The sequence below is a fragment of the Saccoglossus kowalevskii genome, chromosome 5 (genome assembly GCF_978046115.1).
Source record: "Saccoglossus kowalevskii chromosome 5, keSacKowa6.1, whole genome shotgun sequence".
NCBI lineage: Eukaryota > Metazoa > Hemichordata > Enteropneusta > Harrimaniidae > Saccoglossus > Saccoglossus kowalevskii.
Window position 1 is genome coordinate 17,110,774 of NC_140645.1, and position 19,596 is coordinate 17,130,369.

Consider the following 19,596-nt stretch of genomic DNA (forward strand, 5'->3'; position numbering starts at 1 on the left):
TACTTCCCTTGGGCATGGACTTCCATGCTTTTTTTTTGTTTATTAATTCAACAACGATGAAGCAGATAGACAAACCACTGTAGATTATATGGCTCCCATATTTTTGAGTGCATTTGGTCAAGTCTGATCAACAAAATTGTTTCGTTTTAACATTTTCATGAAAATTGTGCTGAACAACGTGGTGGAAGAAAGTGATAGCTTGTCATTCCAATCTGTGTTTGGTAACCCAGGCAGAAATTCTATTTTAGTGGCATATCTCTAATATTTGACTTATTCATTATAATGTATTTTAATCTAGTTTGTCGCAACAGTGCTGTATGTTTTTTGACTCATGTGACTGCACATATAAGTGTACACAGCCTGTATACTAATCAATAAAACACATGAATACGTTGAGAGGAACTGAGGCAGCATATGGATCACTCATCGTGATATTTTAACAAAGGGGGTACAGCATACAAAACACGCATCGTGATAATTCAACAAAGGAGATACAGCACACACACTGTGGCGAAACAAATAAAGATGGTGGCATGGTTTAGCTATCTTTTTATTTGTGTTACTATTTAAATTTTCTAAAGATCCAGGAAAAATACAATTCAGTGATATGACTATTTCATTTACTCTTTAATTTGTTTCAGTTATAGAAAACTGATAATTACTTCCCTTGGGCATGGAATTCCATGCTTTTGTTTTGTTTATTATTTCAACAACGATGAAGCAGATAGACAAACCACTGTAGATTATATGGCTCCCATAAATTATCAGGTTGTATCAGGCTATATCAAGAGAAGTTGGACAATATACAATTGTCACTTTTCATTTGGGTGTAGCCATGAAGGCCTATACAATTGTCTGACAGAACCCAGCACTTTTCTAGTAAGATTAGGCGTATTCCACGCATTGTGTCCTTATTTTGTTATTCTTGGTCAACACCTGCAGTGTAGTGGTTTCAATTGCAAAGGCGATGTCAGGCAAGCTTTATAACAAATCCATGCGTGTTTATAAAATAATGCTTGAAGCATTTGAGCCTTTGCTTCTAAGAGCATATGAAGAAACTGAGGGTAGAATCCTGAATAGGATTAGCAGACAATACTAATAGTCTAGCTCAAACCCTAAACCATAAATTATGGCCAGTGACACCTGTCTGGTGATGATTTAACAATATGAAACGTTCAAGGATAAAAATCGCAGAGGAGAACTTGGAAAAACAGCTCCATATTGGATCACGTATATGGATAATGTATGGCCCATCCTACGATTTATCGGAGCAACAAAGGAGAACAATTTTGATTTCCAATAAATTTTAGCTATAATCATGTAAATTTTGACCGATATGCTACAGTTTATCTGATTATCCTCTTTAATTTGGACAAGTCTGATGCTGAGGAACTTCTATGGCAGAATGGATTAAGCGTGAATAAGTCAGATGGTCCATCCTACAGGAATACAGTATACACTGCTATTGAACAGACTATTAATCGGCACGCTAAATCACATGGAGGAATTGTAGGTTTCAGTCGGAATTATTCAGCTTATTATAGATGGTGTATGACAAGGCATACCAGAGCAGCGTATCTTCAGGCCACAATGGAAATAGCTGAGATGAATAGCCCTGAGAGCACATCAAACAAGGATGTCAAAGGGTCAGAAATACTTCACAGTGAAAAAGCTGTTAGTAAGGTCATTTATGCAATTGAAAATTTCATCAACCCCTTTGAAGTTGACAATAAAAATGTTATTTACTGTCTTTCCTCGGATGCACCAGTATTGACTGGTGTATAACCGGCTTCTTTTTAGCTTCAACTCTTGGAAAAACAGCATATAATTCCTTTGTTGAATAGCGAATGGTTAATAAAATAAAGCCAAGGAACACAGGAAGGGCACAACAGAAAACAAAACAGTTCCTAGCAGAAAGAAATGTTCTTGGCCAACTTGCATTGCTTGCAACTAGATATAACATCACTTGGGAAAGGCACTTAGCTATTCATGGTCTCTTGCCACATCGGATAAGTCACCTGCAAAGCAAGTCAAAACTTATGCTGTGTCTTGAAGAGAAAGTAGCCTTAGCAGAACGGTCAACTCAAAGTATTACAGATTATTTCATTGATGGACATGCATTTGCTAATTACGAAGCTCCCATTTGGTGCAGAGCAAATCAAGCACATCTTCTGGTACCAACACCAGATGGTTATGGCTGGTATATAACCGATGAAAAGCTTGATTAAAATGGATTGAGGGTGATATAACGCCACAAAAGTCGCTGATTTGATAGTAATGAATGACACTCAGTACTCAGTACACTGAGGAAGATGAATTTCCTGAAATAACCAACTTATCAGATGTAATATTTGATTGTGATGATTAAAGATGTGTTCAGCTCAAGAAATTCAAATAGAGATATTGTTCAGTTACTGACAATGCATTTCTTATAACATTTAATATTGAATTCAAATATAGAAACAACTAGTACAGCCAATCTCATAAAGTATTTAAAATAGATGGTTTATTAAACACGCTCCTATAAGAAAGGTATCAAAATAATGTATGTTGGATATGGATGTTGACAATGTCACATACAATGTAAAACGCAAGTCTTAAATATTTGTTTCCAGTACCAGAGCATGAAAACTGGTTTGCAGTCTGTTTGCGTAAAAACACACTTCAAGGAAAATACATGAAAATTGTTGATACATGGTTACCATACAAATAATTGATCCGGTGACCAAATTTTACACATTGTAAGCAATGAAAACAATTCCACGTACTAAATAGCTTTTAAATTATTTTAACTAAATTATTCGCATTATTTCTAATTAATTGAATTCCGGTATAATATTGCAATCGTAAAGCCAACTCTTTTGTTGTGTCATGTGATTTGAACAAATGTGTATACACAGCCCGCGCACTAATTCATAAAGCAGATACACATGTTGCGGCATATGGATCACTGATCGTGATATTATAACAAAAGAGATACAGCACAAACACCAGTTTTACTAAATTAGTAGCGTCGCGCTTGATTTAATTAATATTGATTGATAGTGATGGGTCTCTCTGTTAGAAATGATGAAAACAAATATTAAGTATTGAATTTAAATGAATTAACGTCTGCGAGTTCAGATGAAACTTTTTTGTTTCACCTCACTAAAAACCATTCTGTCCCGGTGTATATGCATTTACTTGTATTTCAAATATTGATATGATGGTAAGCGCCCTGAGTCCAAGCCTAAACTATTTTCAACCAAATGTCTATAATGTGTTGATAGGAATATAAATCCAGTCGAGTGGATAGGTAATTTACTATTTATGTGCGGGAAACTGTAATCCTGAATGTAAAGAAATTACGATAAATCCATGATAGTAGCTAAATATGTCTAATATTATCAGAGATATACCACTTAAAACAAAAAAAATACCATTCCGTAAAACAAAATACGTCATCAGCTTTAAACAGTGGCACAGTAGTTAGCTTGTTCACGTCAACTGATGTTGAGGATTCCATTCATTCAGCAGTATTCAGTTTTCTGTCCCGATCACCAAACACAGATAGGGACAATACAATATATCATACCATGTGCTTCCACTGTAATCTGTGCACGTTAAAATTACATTCACAGTGAGTGAACTTTCCGCTTGATTATATTCTCTTCCGCCATTTCAACATCCGTTTTACAAAGACATAGCGGCATAAAATAGTCTGCGGCTGAAAACAGGACCCGTCACTGGGCCAAATAGTCGCACAGCCGCGTTCCACGAAAGACTGGCAGTTAGCGGTATTCTCGAAATGACCTCATATTATATTCAAATACAACTATTTGAATGGCAAAAAAATGGTGCAGTGTCTATTCTTTTTTTTTTGTCTGTCATTGTACAATATCACTGCGCTCAATTAAAGCCATAATTATGAAAAGTGTACAGTGTAGTTGATCAGTGGTAATAGATAACAATTACATATATCTAACATTCAAATAAATGAAAATAAAAATGGTGGAGAATTTGATATATATGTCTAAATTAACGATAATAGTTATCATCAACAAATGTAAAATGATAAAACAACATGGCAAAAACAACTCAAGCCAACTCATTAATATACTGTAAAATGACTAATTTTCTCTGTGTTTAAATTTCGCTGATTAACCATTTCAGGCATATTCAGTTGGTTTTAAATTCACTGTTTTATAATTTAGATAATGTGTTCTATGCTAAATTGTACATATTCACTGATTTTAATATAGCGCATTTTACAGTCAGCGAAATACGCAAAATTAAAACCCAGTGAATAATTAATTATTTCACAGTATATAGAACACTATGCCAGTACGATACACCGGAACTACTCGGATTATGCAAATTACACGCCAATAGAAATACATTCAGGTGATGTATCAGGACATTTAAAACAGTAATATATACTGGGTAGGCGTACATTGAAATCATATTCCGTCGAAGCCTCTCAATGATAAGAAGAATGTTGCGCTTATTAATAATACTCACTATTGCCAGTTTTGCAGTAGCAGCTTCAACAGAGGTAAGTTCACAATGCTCATGCTCGTCTAGTTATCTGTTTTAGGTGAGTGGATTGCTAGTAAGAGTGGCAGATTTCATGACTATTATGTGACAATTCCCTATATCATTTGAAGGCTTTGCTTTACACAGTAACTGTGCGTGTATACTCATGAAAGTAAACGGGTTCAAACGGAATACCAACCTTATTTGTAGTGAAATTGTGAAATTATAGTATTTGAACTTTAATTTGCAGTAGATCATTACGTGTATACGTTGTTAACTTTAGACGTGCATTTGTTGTTCGCGTGTTGCCTTCTAATGATGGATCGATCAAATTCATATTATAGTTTGTTATTTACAAGATAGACCATCGTCACCCAAAAGTCACGTCTTTTTGATGAAATGGTTGGGGCCCAGCACTGATACAAACTAACGCATTGGTTAAATATTATTTGATAACTGTTAAGTTTGTTTCATTTCCTCCAACATGTTATTTATGACTGTTGTAGTAATAATTATAAAACAAATTCATTTTATTCCATGCAATTACTGTTCATGGTTTGTTTTTGTTTTTTATTCCACAGAGATCGATTAAGAAACGATCATGTAAGTATTAATATAGATAGTATATTTGCCACTCAATCTGTTAACCTTTCCACCACCAGACTCGCCCAAATTTTGCAGTATTTTTTTCTAATAATTTTCAATATTTCTAGAAACAACTCATAATTTTGGAGCCAATTTTGATTTTTTTCCTCAAAATGTTTGGCTACTTTTGTTACAATCTTCTGAAGAAAAATGAATTTGTGATGTGAAGAAGTAACTGGTGGTGAAAAGGTTGAGGCTGTTTTCGTTCATCTGCCTCATAACATTTTATTGTGTGTTACCAATGTTAGCTATATTGACAGAAGTCACACTAACAAATTTGTATAACTTTCACCCATCAACCATCCTTTGCTAAGAGAGGCTTCCTCTATAGCAGTTACCCAAACTTGATATTATTATTGTTCACAATCGAAAATGTTTTTCGAGTTTCCGAAGATAGCAGTCTTCGACTTATTGTACTTTTTACACCAATCCGCTATTTGACCAATGACCAAACAAAATAGTCCCCATCAATAAAGATATGGACAGTAATTTGTTTGAAGTTCACAAAATAGTTAATGTATCATTCGAACAACGAATCACATTGACGTTTGCTATTATCACGATTAATATAATTATTTATTAATTTTCCTTTATAGCAAAGTATGAGTTCGTGGAAGATCCATTGACGTGGGAAAATGCTAAAAAAGAATGTGAACGCAGGAATAAAAAGCTTGCAGAAATTCGCTCACAGGCAGATGAAGATGAAGCAAGAATAGCATCGTATGGATATGATGGTAAGATATGACTTGTATATATATTTCCATATTCATACAATATATATGTTCATAACAATGAGGCATGGGTGACAACTTTGTAAAAAATATGCATATGTAGCCTACTAGCCTACTGATCTTTCTTTGATTATTTTTATTATTATTTACTCTTGTAAACTATTTGTGACTTCAAATCCAGAACACTTCAAAGTAATTTGGACTAAGTTGTTTATGGAATGCGTAGTGCTATGAAGCGTATATTCTTCATAGCGCACACAGTCAAGTGTCAATTTTACTCCAGAAGAACATATTCGAAAAAGGTACTTTGTAAATTACCTTTTGGAGGACCACGCCGTCTGGTTAGTTGAGTGTTAGTGAAATTGTTCGTCAGGCAAAGAAATGGAATTATCATGAATAATAAGTGTTTAGGATAGTAGTTTTTAATTGAGAAATGTTTACTTATGTAGGAAAAAGTTTAAACTGTGATATCATGTGAGCTGCATGTCATTTGTTAGTTTAATGAGCATGTATCCGTGTTTCATTTTTATCTGGGTTTGTATTGATTGAGAAAAAAATAGAATTCCAAGTTTTATGCCAGGTTATAGTGTTACCATGTATTTCTACGAATCTGTATCGAATTTGTTAGTGGTGATGTATCGTTCTATGTAGTTTGAGTAGTTTCATTTGGATATCACCATGAAGTGTATTGTGATTATTTGGTTACCTATCGTATCTGGTTAAGGACCTGTACAATCTTAATTTAATGTAATGTTTTAATGTGATTTGGAATAAAAATTATTTAATTTTTAACATGGAAAGTGAGGGGTCACATAGAAATAGGACATTGTTGAAAACAAGATTAGAAAATAAAATAAATCAGTGGCAGTAAGCAACCATAATGAAGTCGACTTCTTTGATTAAAGATTATTGTACTGCATTCAGTTAATTTTGTCACATGTATCCATCTGATATAAGTCTACGTAATTGATATCACGCTCTTTCTTTCGCAGCAATATCTTGCCAAGCTGCAGTTATTCTATAATTTCTTAGTTTATTCAAATTCTAACGTTAGGGTCCCCACCCACTATACAAATTACATATACAAAATGAAATAAAAACATCTCTATGTTTAAATTGACTAAAAAAAAGTCATGATTTTTGAAAGATTTGTGTACATACATAGAGAGCTTACTATGTGTCTCTAGCTCATAATACATGACACTTTAACAACGATTTTAAAATTAACACAACAACGTAATTCATTCGATCGACCAGTCTTGACGACAATTGCATAATCTCTCGAGTTTAATCCATACATTTCATACAATTCAAACAATTCCAAAACTATACCAGTTCAATACTTTGTTTCCAATGTAACTCTTCACTATTCAGTGGCATGTTATTGGTCTGTATCTATTGTTGAGCTTTAACGAATTGCAATATTTCAATGTAGAACATCTCCCACATTCACTTAAAAATATTTTCGGTAGCTACGCTAGAAATAAGCCGTAATATAAATCTAAACAAAAAATAAAGTCGACAATTATCTAGTATTCATGACCCCATATTTCGGCCTCATAGAACATAACTGGGTTAACGCAAGCAACGGTAGGTCAGCTGGGTGTCCTGGCAACCACTGACGCATTCATACGTAACTCATTTACAATTATCTATTAGTCTAAAATTGCTGCTCGCAATTACATTTCATATAATTGGTATCACTGATTTTCTGTGTATGATTATGTGTAAACAGAGGGATTTTGGCTTGGTCTCGTGGATTTAGACGACGATTTAATTTTTGAATATGTGACTGGTGGGAGCGTGACTTACACGAGTTGGAATACAGCTCCGATCCCTGGTGATGGCCAATGTGTATTGTAAGTGTATTCAAATTATCCAATATAATCGACGTATTGCCTTATATGTATAAAGCTTGCTAGCTTCAACACTATGGTAAACAAGATTTTGAGGTGTATTTATGGATCTCAGTCATAAAATATTTAAAAAAAATAACTGATGTAAAATATGCTTGTTTTAACTACCAACGTCATAAAATGAGTTTATTTTGCCTAGCATAGCAATAACAAAATTACCATAAGTTTTCACTTATGAACGACTAAGGGATATTATACCAAAAACAAATGAACATTACACAATGATTTAAAGCGCTAGGGTCGTCACCTGAGCACGCGCGGGAATTGAGTCGAACGGATGATAACAACACACGCTAAAAACGCAAAGGCTCATGGGTAGATGCTTGTATGTTGCAAAACAATGGCACGGTATGGCCCTCTGATGCAAGCGCAGGTGGCGACTCACCCGCTTTACCATTCATGGTTTAATCTGGTCTCCATGACAACCTCATTTCTTATAGTAATTACTAAATAACGTTTGCAAAACTAAATAATAATAAGATGACATACATCATATAATGAGAAAAAGAATTGTTTAAATTCACTAATGATAAAGCAAATATTGTTATGTTTATTAGTAGTTTTCAAATGAAATGGAAATAGCTGTGACACCTGTTAGGTCACTGTATATAACACACAATGAGACACCCAGAAGACCAGAAGATAAATCTGATTCGAACCACGTTGACATAACATCATGTCTTTTATACTATATTATTTACGTGTCTGCAACACAGCACCCTAAGTCTCAAAAACGGCTACTTGTAAATGCCATTTTCTCGAATTACTGGAGGAGCTTGAGAATCGTTTTTAAGATAGTAGTATTGTTACTCGGCCTAATTAGACTGACATCAGCTAACAATGCATTAAATCACTTATAGGGATGTAGATGGTCTCTGGTTCAATGCTAAGTGTGATGATGTTGGAGCGCAGCACTCATCTTTGTGTGAGATCAGTGAGTATCTTGTTATATTAGTTACTATATTCAAAATATTCAATTTAAACTGAACACGATTTGCACAAGCAGCGCAGAAGTTGTTCGTATCACATAATGTTCTCATAAATATATCCCAGACTCAATTGGCCGCCGAAATGTTTTTAAGAGTGGAAAACAAAACGAGACTTGTTTTTACCTTTGTGTTTTAAACGTTCCAATCATTGAGCATATGTAATCTATCTCTTGGCAGTCGTGGAATGTCACTCAACATGACATTTGCACTTCCGGTAAAATAAGTACTTACATTTGAGTCATACACCTGACTTTCTTAATGTTGTTGGTATAATCCGTTTAATAATTATATTCTCGGGTGATTAACCGTATCATTATAACTGAATAAAATGTGTACATTCAATGACCCACATTGAGTCATATAATATTGCAAGATGATATATGTATTAAATACGACGGTATGTTATTTTATTATAACAGTTACAGTTACTGTAGTATCAGGTGATCCACATTTGACGACATTTGACGGTCGTCCATTTAGTTTTCAAGGCATATGCTGGCACACTCTATTTAAAGACTGCTCGTCATCAAATCCTGCATTTGAAGTAACAACAGAGTTTGAGCCCAGGGAAGACAGTACGTTTGAGCATCGCAGATCGCGAACTGTTTCTGTTAATGTAACTGTTGGAAGTGATTTTGCTATCATTAATGGACTGGATGTCGTTACTGTAAGTGATTCTAAATTACATTTTAGAATTATTTTGGATATGTTTTCATACAAACTATGTAAAATTTACGTAAGACTGTCTAACACAAGCGGTGACGACTTTCAGCTTAAATTTTATTATTATAATGAATTATTCTTAAACATTTAAATTAATTAAGGAAATATAATATATTCATATATTTCAGGGTAGAACAGATGGACATGTGACTGCAGCAAGGCCAATACACGTTCAGGAAGATGATAAGACAGTCACACTGTCGTTCACTTCTAAGGATACCACATTCACGTTGTACTGGACCTTGAAGAAGCACAGCTTAAGAGTATCTATCTCTGGATCTGATTACCGTGGTCATCTATGTGGTCTTCTTGGTAATGATGATGGTGAGCCTCTTAATGACTTCATAACACCTGGTGGTGCTGTAGTCCATGATGCTGCTGAGTTTGGAAAAAGCTGGCGAGTAGAGTGGAAAAAGTAAGTTAGTTGAACAAATGTTGATCATGTTTGTCTTTTGACGCCGAGCTAAGCTAACTTGTATGGAGGATATGCCCGTACACTGAATTATTAGACTATGAGATTATTACGAGGATGCCTCAGACAGTCGGTCAATACTCCCGTCTTCGTGCATACTTTGAGGTATTCTCGTAATAACCTTATTATTATACATCTTTTCCGTCCAAAGATACATCATGTGAATGCCGAAATCCGAAATGTTTAGAACAGAATCAGCGAACTTCTTTGTGTGGAGTCCGGCCAAACCCTGGCGACTGCCATGTTTGTTTTTATTAATATAAGTCGCTTACGCGCGTAATAATTTCATATTTGGAATTCGCATTTCCTCATATGGTAGGATGAAAAAAATACCTTGTAAAATAACACAAAATTACGGCACGTTTTAACTTATGGCGTTACGATCAGAGATGTATAATAATATTCATTATTCTTAAGTATCATGCTCACTAGAGTCTCGCGGGACTGATAAACTAAATATATTTACACAGTGTTACACATATATCAGTATGGTTTTAAAGTTATTAACACTTTTTCAGTAACATGACACGATCTGATCTCAACTGGAATTTAAATATTCATTATCCTTTTTGTTTTGTTTTAGATGTTAATAATGTGTAAGAAGAAGCTGACATTATAACAACTATATAATGTGTTGTTTCAATATGTTTATGGCTATACATTTCATCGCATTTAGTTTAACTGGGTTATGTTTTCTAGATGTTGCGCGTGTCAAATTTTCAGAAAACAGGAGTATTACAAGGCTTAGTCGGCACATTCAACATAAATTTGGAAATAAACGGTGATAATATGGGTACACATTTGTTTGTTCATTTTTCTTTATATACATAATCCTAGTTAGCTATACTTAAATTGTAATAATTTCCCTACCATTCTACAACCTAATATGCCATTGCCATTTCACCGTAAATTGTCTCATCTTTAATGAATTCCGTTGGGCTCTGCATACGATAATCCTTAGATGCAAAACATACGGTGTGGTCTTTCTTAACTTCTGTGAGATTTGTGCTCCCCCCGCCTCAATTAGTGTGTTATTATCAACCATCGTTGCGCACACTGTACCCTGGCTAATGTTGTGATGGGCTTTGGAATGGTTGATAGGATGACGATATAGAAAGGTACACTATTTAAGCGGGTTGTATTGCACTCCCAGCGGCGATGTCAAACTGCCTATTTGTCAGTGATATGTGATAGGCTCCATATAAAAATATCTGCTTGTAACTAGTTTTTAATCTGTGTCGAAAAGCTGCATAGGATTATCATTATGTGAATGTTTTCGACACAGCTTATCAGTCACCTCATGTGCCAAATCTAGAAATAAACAGCAAATGTCAATAGAGTAGCCAATATGTTAAAACTGGATTAAGTACTGGCAAACCAACTTCTGCATAGTTATGTCTCTAAACGCATGCTTTTTCGTTGATTTAGTCATGTTTTTTGAACTCAGAAGTCCTCAAAACCTAATATTACATGTAAGAACGAAAAAATCCGTCGAAATTCAACCTTTCCTCTGTAAAAAGGATGCTGGCTGTTCCCTTTCTAGACACCCTCTCCGCGTATACTAGTATCACCAACTCCAACCATGTCCTCACTTGGTGACGCATGTCAAGCTCTAAACGGGCAACATTAATCATTTCGCCCAATTTCCCGCTTTTATCCCATTTTAATCAACCGCATATCACTTAATTTCCTACCGAACTTTTATCCCTTTCTTTTCTCACTCGCTTATTAAAAACATTGACCGCTTGTACAAACACTGATCACTGGCATATGTGTTGTCGAAATGGTTGTTTTAATGCTAAAGTGTGAGGATTCAGTGAGTATTAACCATTATTTAATTCCAAACGACGCTTCACACTTTATATCTTTCACGAACGCAACTTGAACTATGACCTCTTATTTAGTGAATGTTCCTCAATAAACTGATAGAGCAGTACTGTGTTCCGTTTGAACCCAGGGCTGCTACCTCGTTTTAACTAAATGATTACCGAGACATTCATGTAATACAGGCAATGCTAACGCCTTAGGGCAGAAAGCAGAGAAACCAGAAAATTATATATGTGTTTTCTACGGCCATATATTTAAAATGCGAGCGAGCAGACGATCAATATTTCTGGGTTCACGCGGTCGAAAAATAAATTATTCACGGCTACGTTTTGTTGAAGATATCATACTTCACTTTCGGAGTTATCACCGAGATAATGTAAGACATTAAACAACAACATTTGGTTGTGTGAAATTGATTAGCATTCATGTAGGTTCAATCAGTACTGTTGCATCGTCCAATTTCGTCAACCGAATTTTACAACTCGGATCTGCTAACGATTATTATTGCAAATGTCATTTCTTCTCCCTGGTCAATAAATCCAGAATGAATTGGGTATGAGTACGTTATTTTAAAATGATTTTCATTTAGTTTCACGTGATATCTAGTCTGATTTATCATATAGCATTACACAGTCTTCGACATGGGTCAGAGTACTAGTATACCCCGGACCACTCGTTTTTTTTATGAATGCTCTGGGTGTGACTTGTGGGTATAAATAGAAAATAGATTTCGATGAGGTTGTGAATATTTAGATTTTTGACAACGGATTTTTACTATTGAAATGAAATTATCACGTCTAGGGGCGAATTGTTAATGGGTGAAGTAATGTTAAAAAACATAAGTTGTTCATCGTATTGCGTACATCACAACAACGAAAGATTACTCTTCAACACAGATCTCCAGTCAAGAGAGTGGTGTTTATACGTAACCCGGAGTTAAACAGGGCCCGAATTGATGGGGAGTGAAAAACAGAATTGGATGGGCTGTCCATGCATTGACCAATCACACAAGAGCTAACAAACACCAATGAAATATTTATTGTTGTACTTAACAAAGGGTTTTGGCACTAAAACAATGGAACGTTTATAGGCTTAAAGTTGGATTTAGATCGTTTTATAATCTAAATCCCCCTTGGAAGAGATGTAAGCATATGTATGTTTGTATTTGACTGATACAAAATTAGGGGTCGAAAAATGTCTGAAAAATTGTGTAAAATTAATACTTAATTGATTGATCAATTTAAGGTAGAGATGCAGTTTATTTGGCTTGCTTTTTAATTGAGTAATTATATTATGAAGATGGTATTATATATCCAACATGTTATATATTTTCTGAAAGCTTATTATAAAAACTTTGTAAAACTTGTCTTTATTTTAAATATCCAGAATGCGTTTTTGATTTTGGGTCAAAAATATGCTTTTTTGGACAAAAGTGATTTAAAAACAATTAGCTTAAAAACTTCAAGTCCGTTTGTGGGTAAAATTACATCACTGGATACCTTAGTATACTACTAACTCAAATGCGTCCACTCATCTCTCTAACGCTTTCAAAGTCGCACAGCATGACCTCAAAGTTCACTCTTTTCTATTTTTGCATAATTTATATATCCATGTTAATTGCGGACTTGTTATTTTTGTTCCACTCGCCGTAATAAACTGCCCGGACGCATTTTGAAGGGGAAACACCTTGTCAATAATGTGTGAAAATTTCGAGGCAAATGGCCAAAGCGTCTATCAGCTATTTTAATTTAAAACCCAAAAATTCACCAAAAATAGGCTAATTTGCATATTTGCGCGTTAAACCGGGAATTACTGCTTTGTCATACTTTGTCATACTTTCTAGACTATTGAAATTGAAAGTTAACTTATAGACATAGACATTTTATGTAAAATCGTTGGACTAGAACAACTGCGCTTGAATATATAAATCAGAAACACGTCATTCATACCAGTGTTTTGATGGGGGTAGGTAAAAACACGTGGCAATGCCCAGTAAATATGACGTCATCTCATGAATTACTAAACAGTGGGCGGTCCTAGGAAGGTGACCTTTTATCACGATCAAAACATCATGGCTTCTCGTCGATGTATTTTCAATAAAAAATCTACGAGTATTTCAGAGCCTATGGTTTACCGTGAAGAGTACAAAGTGGGATATTAAATTATTTATCCTTGATGATCTTTATGTAGTATTGAGAACCAACTCCAGGAAGCGAACGCAGAATAATGAATAATCGCGTAATCCTGGAATCGAAACGCGAGGCACAGAAGTTTTGTTCATCGTTTCCAATCCAATTTTTCCCACTGCAATATATTTGTTAAAAGAAATATTTGAATTCTGTTCGTTTTTTAAGGAGGCATTTTTTTATTTTTCCGATTTTGGTAACGCCTTATTCAGGGAGTTTCTAAGACAGTCACAGACAATCAGCGCACATATGTACGTTTAAAACATGCTGTTGTACTACCGGCGACGGTCGCCTGCAAGAAGAGAGCTCCAGCTCCTAACGTAAAAGTTGTAAAATTTCGACCGGTTTTAAATAATTTGTTTGGAAATCTGACATGTTTTAAGAGTGCAAAATTAAGGTGCATTTTCGAGCGGTCGAATTTTTCTTAGAAATTGGCAAATGAAAAAAAAAAATAGGAGTGCTAAACAGTGTGCTTCGATATTAAAAAAAATGGAATGTCCGTCAAATTGACGTAAACGTCCCCATTTTTCACGGAAAAAGCAAAGGTCGTGGCCGAGTTGCAGGCTAAAAAACTCAAAAGTCAAAACAAAGTCATCAATCAGTAAGTATTATGACAAGGAAAGCAAAACATCAGACGCGGAGAAGCGGCCAGCGCGTCAAAAGAGTTGTTACCGTATTGTATCAAGTTACCTCTCTCTGTGATTTATTTTTCATTGAAATTATTTGGTTGTTTTCAATTAACTTTAGCGTACCTCCGCAATTTATTTTAGCATTGTCAGTTGTTTGCTTCATTGAATTAAACGGAGTTCGTCCGGTTGCAAACAAAGCTGTCTCGCATCACCTAGCAAAACTTGCGAATGATCGAAGTACAGGTACCCATTGGACAAAAGATACACAAAAGTTTGTATCTCCCCGACCTAGTGCAATATAACCGGTTAGAATCAAAGCTCACGTGTCCTTTAATTGAGGGACCAGACTCTGCCGTAAATTCGGGATGGGATTTAGAAAAATAAAATAAAATGGGACTTTTAAGGTGTATTTTGGCGTCATTTTCGGACATTTCAATCATTCCTGATGCCTAAAATAGAGTCTACGTTTTACCGTAGTCATTGACGCCTATTCAAGAGTATGATGTTTATTGTGACTAGCGTGAATGGGTAAGCTTCGTTTCGACAATGAGCAGTTATCACTGTAAACAATGTTAAATTATTCTTCACATGCTCAGTTTATTTTTTGAGAACAATTATTTAAAAATAAAATCTCTCAGTCAATCAGAAACTCGGATTCATGCCTTCAGGGAAAGTTATGTTTGGACGCTCACATCGATTTTGTTTTTCGTTCGGTGGACTGATGCCTTCAGTGTAGCTTTTGCCTCTTCCGACATAGAAATCATCTGAATCTTCTTTCTACCTCTCTTTCTTTTCACACTACGCATAATGTAATGATAACAATTAGGAAAAAAACGCTTAGGAAATATAATGTTTGGTTTGCTATCGAGCGATAACTGATTTGAGGATAATTGCATACGCGCGTGAATTGAATGAACTATGACCCGTACAATCTCGATTTGCATATTGTCAATCAAAGGTCCTGTTATTTGGTTACTCATGCAAATTAGGCAATTGGACATAAACATTGCCACGTGTGAGTGTTTTTTTTTATTTTTAACCAGAAAATAAACAGCAATTTTAACGGTGTTCCGATGAGAATTCATTGGTCAAATTTTCACAGAATGTTCTTTAGATAAAAATCTGTATAAAAAACGAAAAAAAACTATTTTTGATTGAAATTCACAAATAAACTGCATCTCTACCTTCAATGAAATAACAAATTGTTTGATTTGAATAATAATAATGTCAGTCAGTGAAATGTTTAACCCCACCTAAACAGAAATGCATAAATATTTGCACCATCATACTGTGCCTGTGTGGCAGAAATTGAAACAATGTCATGAAAGTTTAACTCTTCGTAAGTGTTTTAAACATAAAGGTTGATTGAGACAGCCAAGTAACCAAGAGCAACAACATTTGTAGATAATTTAATAAAAAGAAATGGCCTATAACATGTCTTGTTTTATCAATCAAATAGGTTATCTCACTGTCAGGAAACGACTAATGATAGTGGAAAATATTTTGACTCAGAGTACAATAATTTGTCATGGTTTTGGCAACTAATCGGCCCGTTCAAGACACCGAGTTACCATATCAACACAACGTCTGGTCGAATAATACATCTGCCTTCCGAAAATAAATTTAAAGAGAATATGTGTTAATTTTGTTGTTTATTAAATGCTAAGATTCCGTTTATATGGGTGATAGGCTACTATGTACCGGAGAGTGTTATGAAGAACAATTGTACCCATGTAATCTATGTATATTCCGCCTTCAAGTGATGAGGCGCATTTTAAAACGTCGATTTTTTTTTGTTCTGTTGTCAATTCACTCAAATTAGGCATCACAGAAGCGCTATGTCAATAGAGGGCGTATGAGTTGCCGTTTGTATTTTACATTACATTTTAAAGTGAACTCTTCAGCGAATCCTTTGATGGGGAATACTAACACAATGCCAAGCCAAATTTGAAAGCAAATATATGAATTTCATATACAGTTAAAATTTCCATAATTTTCCATATTCATAAATAAAAAAAAAATGTTGATGAAACCTGAGTATAGAATACCGATATATGCTACCCAATTACGTCGTTAGAGGGCGCGATTTATGGGAAATATAAAACTTGTCATTCCAGGTAGATTAGTTACACCACGTTGCTGCAATATTATTTGATGACTTCCTATATAAACTGTGGTCGCAAAGAACTTCATAAGGCTTACTATACAATATGTGAATGTTTTATAGTGGTCATGAAGGTAGTATGGAATGTTGTAAGTTGTATTGAAAGTCGTTGATATTGTATTATTTGCATGTGTAAGTTGTTATTGAAAGGTATTTAGCAAGAGAGAGAAATTCTGAAAAGCAGAAAAAGTGTTTCAAAAGACCGGAAAATGTTGTATAATCAGTTGAACTAGTTGTATATTAAGTTGTAATGATTGTATACTAAGTTGTAATTGTTGTATGATTAGTAAACGTAGTAGTGGTTGTATAATAAGTTGTAATGGTTGTATAATAAGCTGTAATGGCTGTATAAAGGTTACAATGATTGTATAATATTTTGTAATGGTTGTATAATATGTTGTAATTGTTGTATATTAAATTGTAATGGTTGTATATTTAGTCGTAATGATTGTATAAGTTGTAATTGTTGTTTAATATATTATAATGGTTGTATAATAAGTTGCTATGATTGTATAACAAGCTGTATTTTTTGTATAATTAATTACAATGGTTGTATAATAAGTTGTAATGGTTGTATAATAACTTACAATGGTTGTATCATGTGTTGTAATTGTATAATTTGTTGTAATGGTTGTATAATATATTGTAATGGCTGTATAGTAAATTGTAATGGTTGTATATTTAGTCGTAATGATTGTATAATAAGTTGTAATTGTTGTTTAATACGTTCTAATGGTTGTATAATAAGTTGCAATGGTTGCATACTAAGTTGTAATGGTTGTATATTAATTTGTAATGGTTGTATACTTAGTTGTAATGATTGTATAATAAGTTGTAATGGTTGTATGATTAGTTGTATAATCAGTTGTAATAGTTGTATAACTACTTGTAATGGTTGTATAATAAATTGTAATGGTTGTATGATTTGTCGTATTGGCTGTATAATAAGTTGTAATTGTTGTTTAACAAGTTGTAATGGTCGTATAATAAATTGTAATGGTTGTATATTTTGTCGTAATGGTTGTAAAATAAGTTGTAATGGTTGTATTGCAAGCTGTCATTTGTGTATTATTAATTGCAATAGTTGTATAATAAGTTACAATGGTTGTATAAATTGTAATGGTTGTATATTTAGTCGTAACGGTTGTATAATATGTTGTATTTGTTATTTAATATATTGTAATGTTTGAATACTAAATTGTATTGGTTGTATATTTAGTCGTAAAGTTTGTATAATAAGTTGTAATTGTTATTTAATATGTTCTAACGGTTGTATAATAAGTTGTAATGGTTGTATATTAATTCGTAATGGTTGTATAAGTGTTGTAATGGTTGTATAATTAGTTGTATAATAAATTGTAATGGTTGTATAATTATTTGTAATGGTTGTATAATGAGTTGCAATGGTTGTATGATTTGTCGTAATGGTTGTATAATAAGTTGTAATTGTTGTTTAACAATTGTAATGGTTGTATAATAAATTGTAATGGTTGTATATGTAGTCGTAATGGTTGTAAAATATGTTGTAATTGTTGTTTGATATGTTGTAATTGTTGTATAGTAAATTGTAATGGTTGTATATGTAGTCGTAATGGTTGTAAAATAAGTTGTAATTGTTGTATAGTAAATTGTAATGGTTGTATAATTAGTTGTAATGATTGTAAAATAAGTTGTAACCATTGTATAAGATGTTGTGATGGTTGTTTGTAATGGAAAACGAAAAATCGTCAAAAAATTAGGTAGTTGTTTTGGACGGTGATAGATTTTATTGAAAGTTAAAAAGCTGTATGGGAGGTCGCCAAAATTGTTTCCAAATACGAAAAGTCATCAATATGGTAATACAATATATATTTTTGGGAGCCGTCAAACTACCCGTGACTTAACCAAATTAGATCTTACTGAGACGAGACTCAGTGGGGCGTCACTGTAAGTTTGTATATGTCCATGTCATTCCAAATACTAGTGAATGTGAATGACGCTTTTCAATAATAGAAAAAAAAATATGATCCACTCAAGATGACATCTAGATATGATAAATCAATATTTTTATTTTTTTATTTTCATACCTGAAGTGACTGAAATGAAAGCCCATCATTCGTTAAAAAGTTACTAGGCACGAGTATACTGTGTATTCCCATACTGCTTAATATTTTTCTTGTTTCATTTTTTTATAAGTTTGGTATTATGCAAAACTTAATTAAACGATCTAACCTATCCTTCTGAACCTATCCTATCTTTGTTTACTGATGCTAATGAAGTTTTCAATTAGAATGCATTTATCTATATTTACCATATATGTATGCGATTGCTTAGTTAGAGTTGTTTAATGCCCAGGTCTAAATACCACACTACGATGTATTCTCAGATCATTTTAACTGTAGGTCACGAGCCCTCAAATTACTTAAGCAACAATATAACAAATATTTACAGTTTCAACAAAGCTTTCCTTGTTTTGAAACATTGTTAAAACGTTGAATGACTCTACATATATCAATGTATTATCACATAAAGTGATTCAAGAAATCTATATTATTGTAGTTGTCCACAAAATCCGTTTTTTTTTCTGGCATTTGATTTCCTTTTGATAGGAATCTTTCACATGTGTTTAAAATAGCCAACTATTGACAGCATTTATCCGCATTCATGGTGAGGTGTTCGCATTGTATTCTTGATATTTGACATGTTGTGAACTCTTACAATTTAAGTTTCACTAGCTAGTTGTAGATTAGACCAATTCAATTGAGGACACTTATAAAACTTATAAATATGTATAAGGAAACTTACAATTTCTTTGAAATA

General features: G+C 33.8%; 1 protein-coding gene across 1 annotated transcript; it reads left to right on the forward strand.

The window, feature by feature from the left end:
* Positions 1–4,434: 4,434 nt before the first annotated feature.
* On the forward strand, positions 4,435–10,787 carry LOC144350458 (BMP-binding endothelial regulator protein-like). Its single transcript, XM_085499581.1, has 8 exons — positions 4,435–4,534; positions 5,097–5,118; positions 5,757–5,894; positions 7,627–7,750; positions 8,668–8,741; positions 9,216–9,463; positions 9,648–9,934; positions 10,575–10,787. The coding sequence occupies exons 1-8, from the start codon at positions 4,463–4,465 to the stop codon at positions 10,579–10,581; spliced, it is 972 nt and encodes a 323-aa protein (XP_085355707.1). The 5' UTR covers positions 4,435–4,462; the 3' UTR covers positions 10,582–10,787.
* Positions 10,788–19,596: the final 8,809 nt, after the last annotated feature.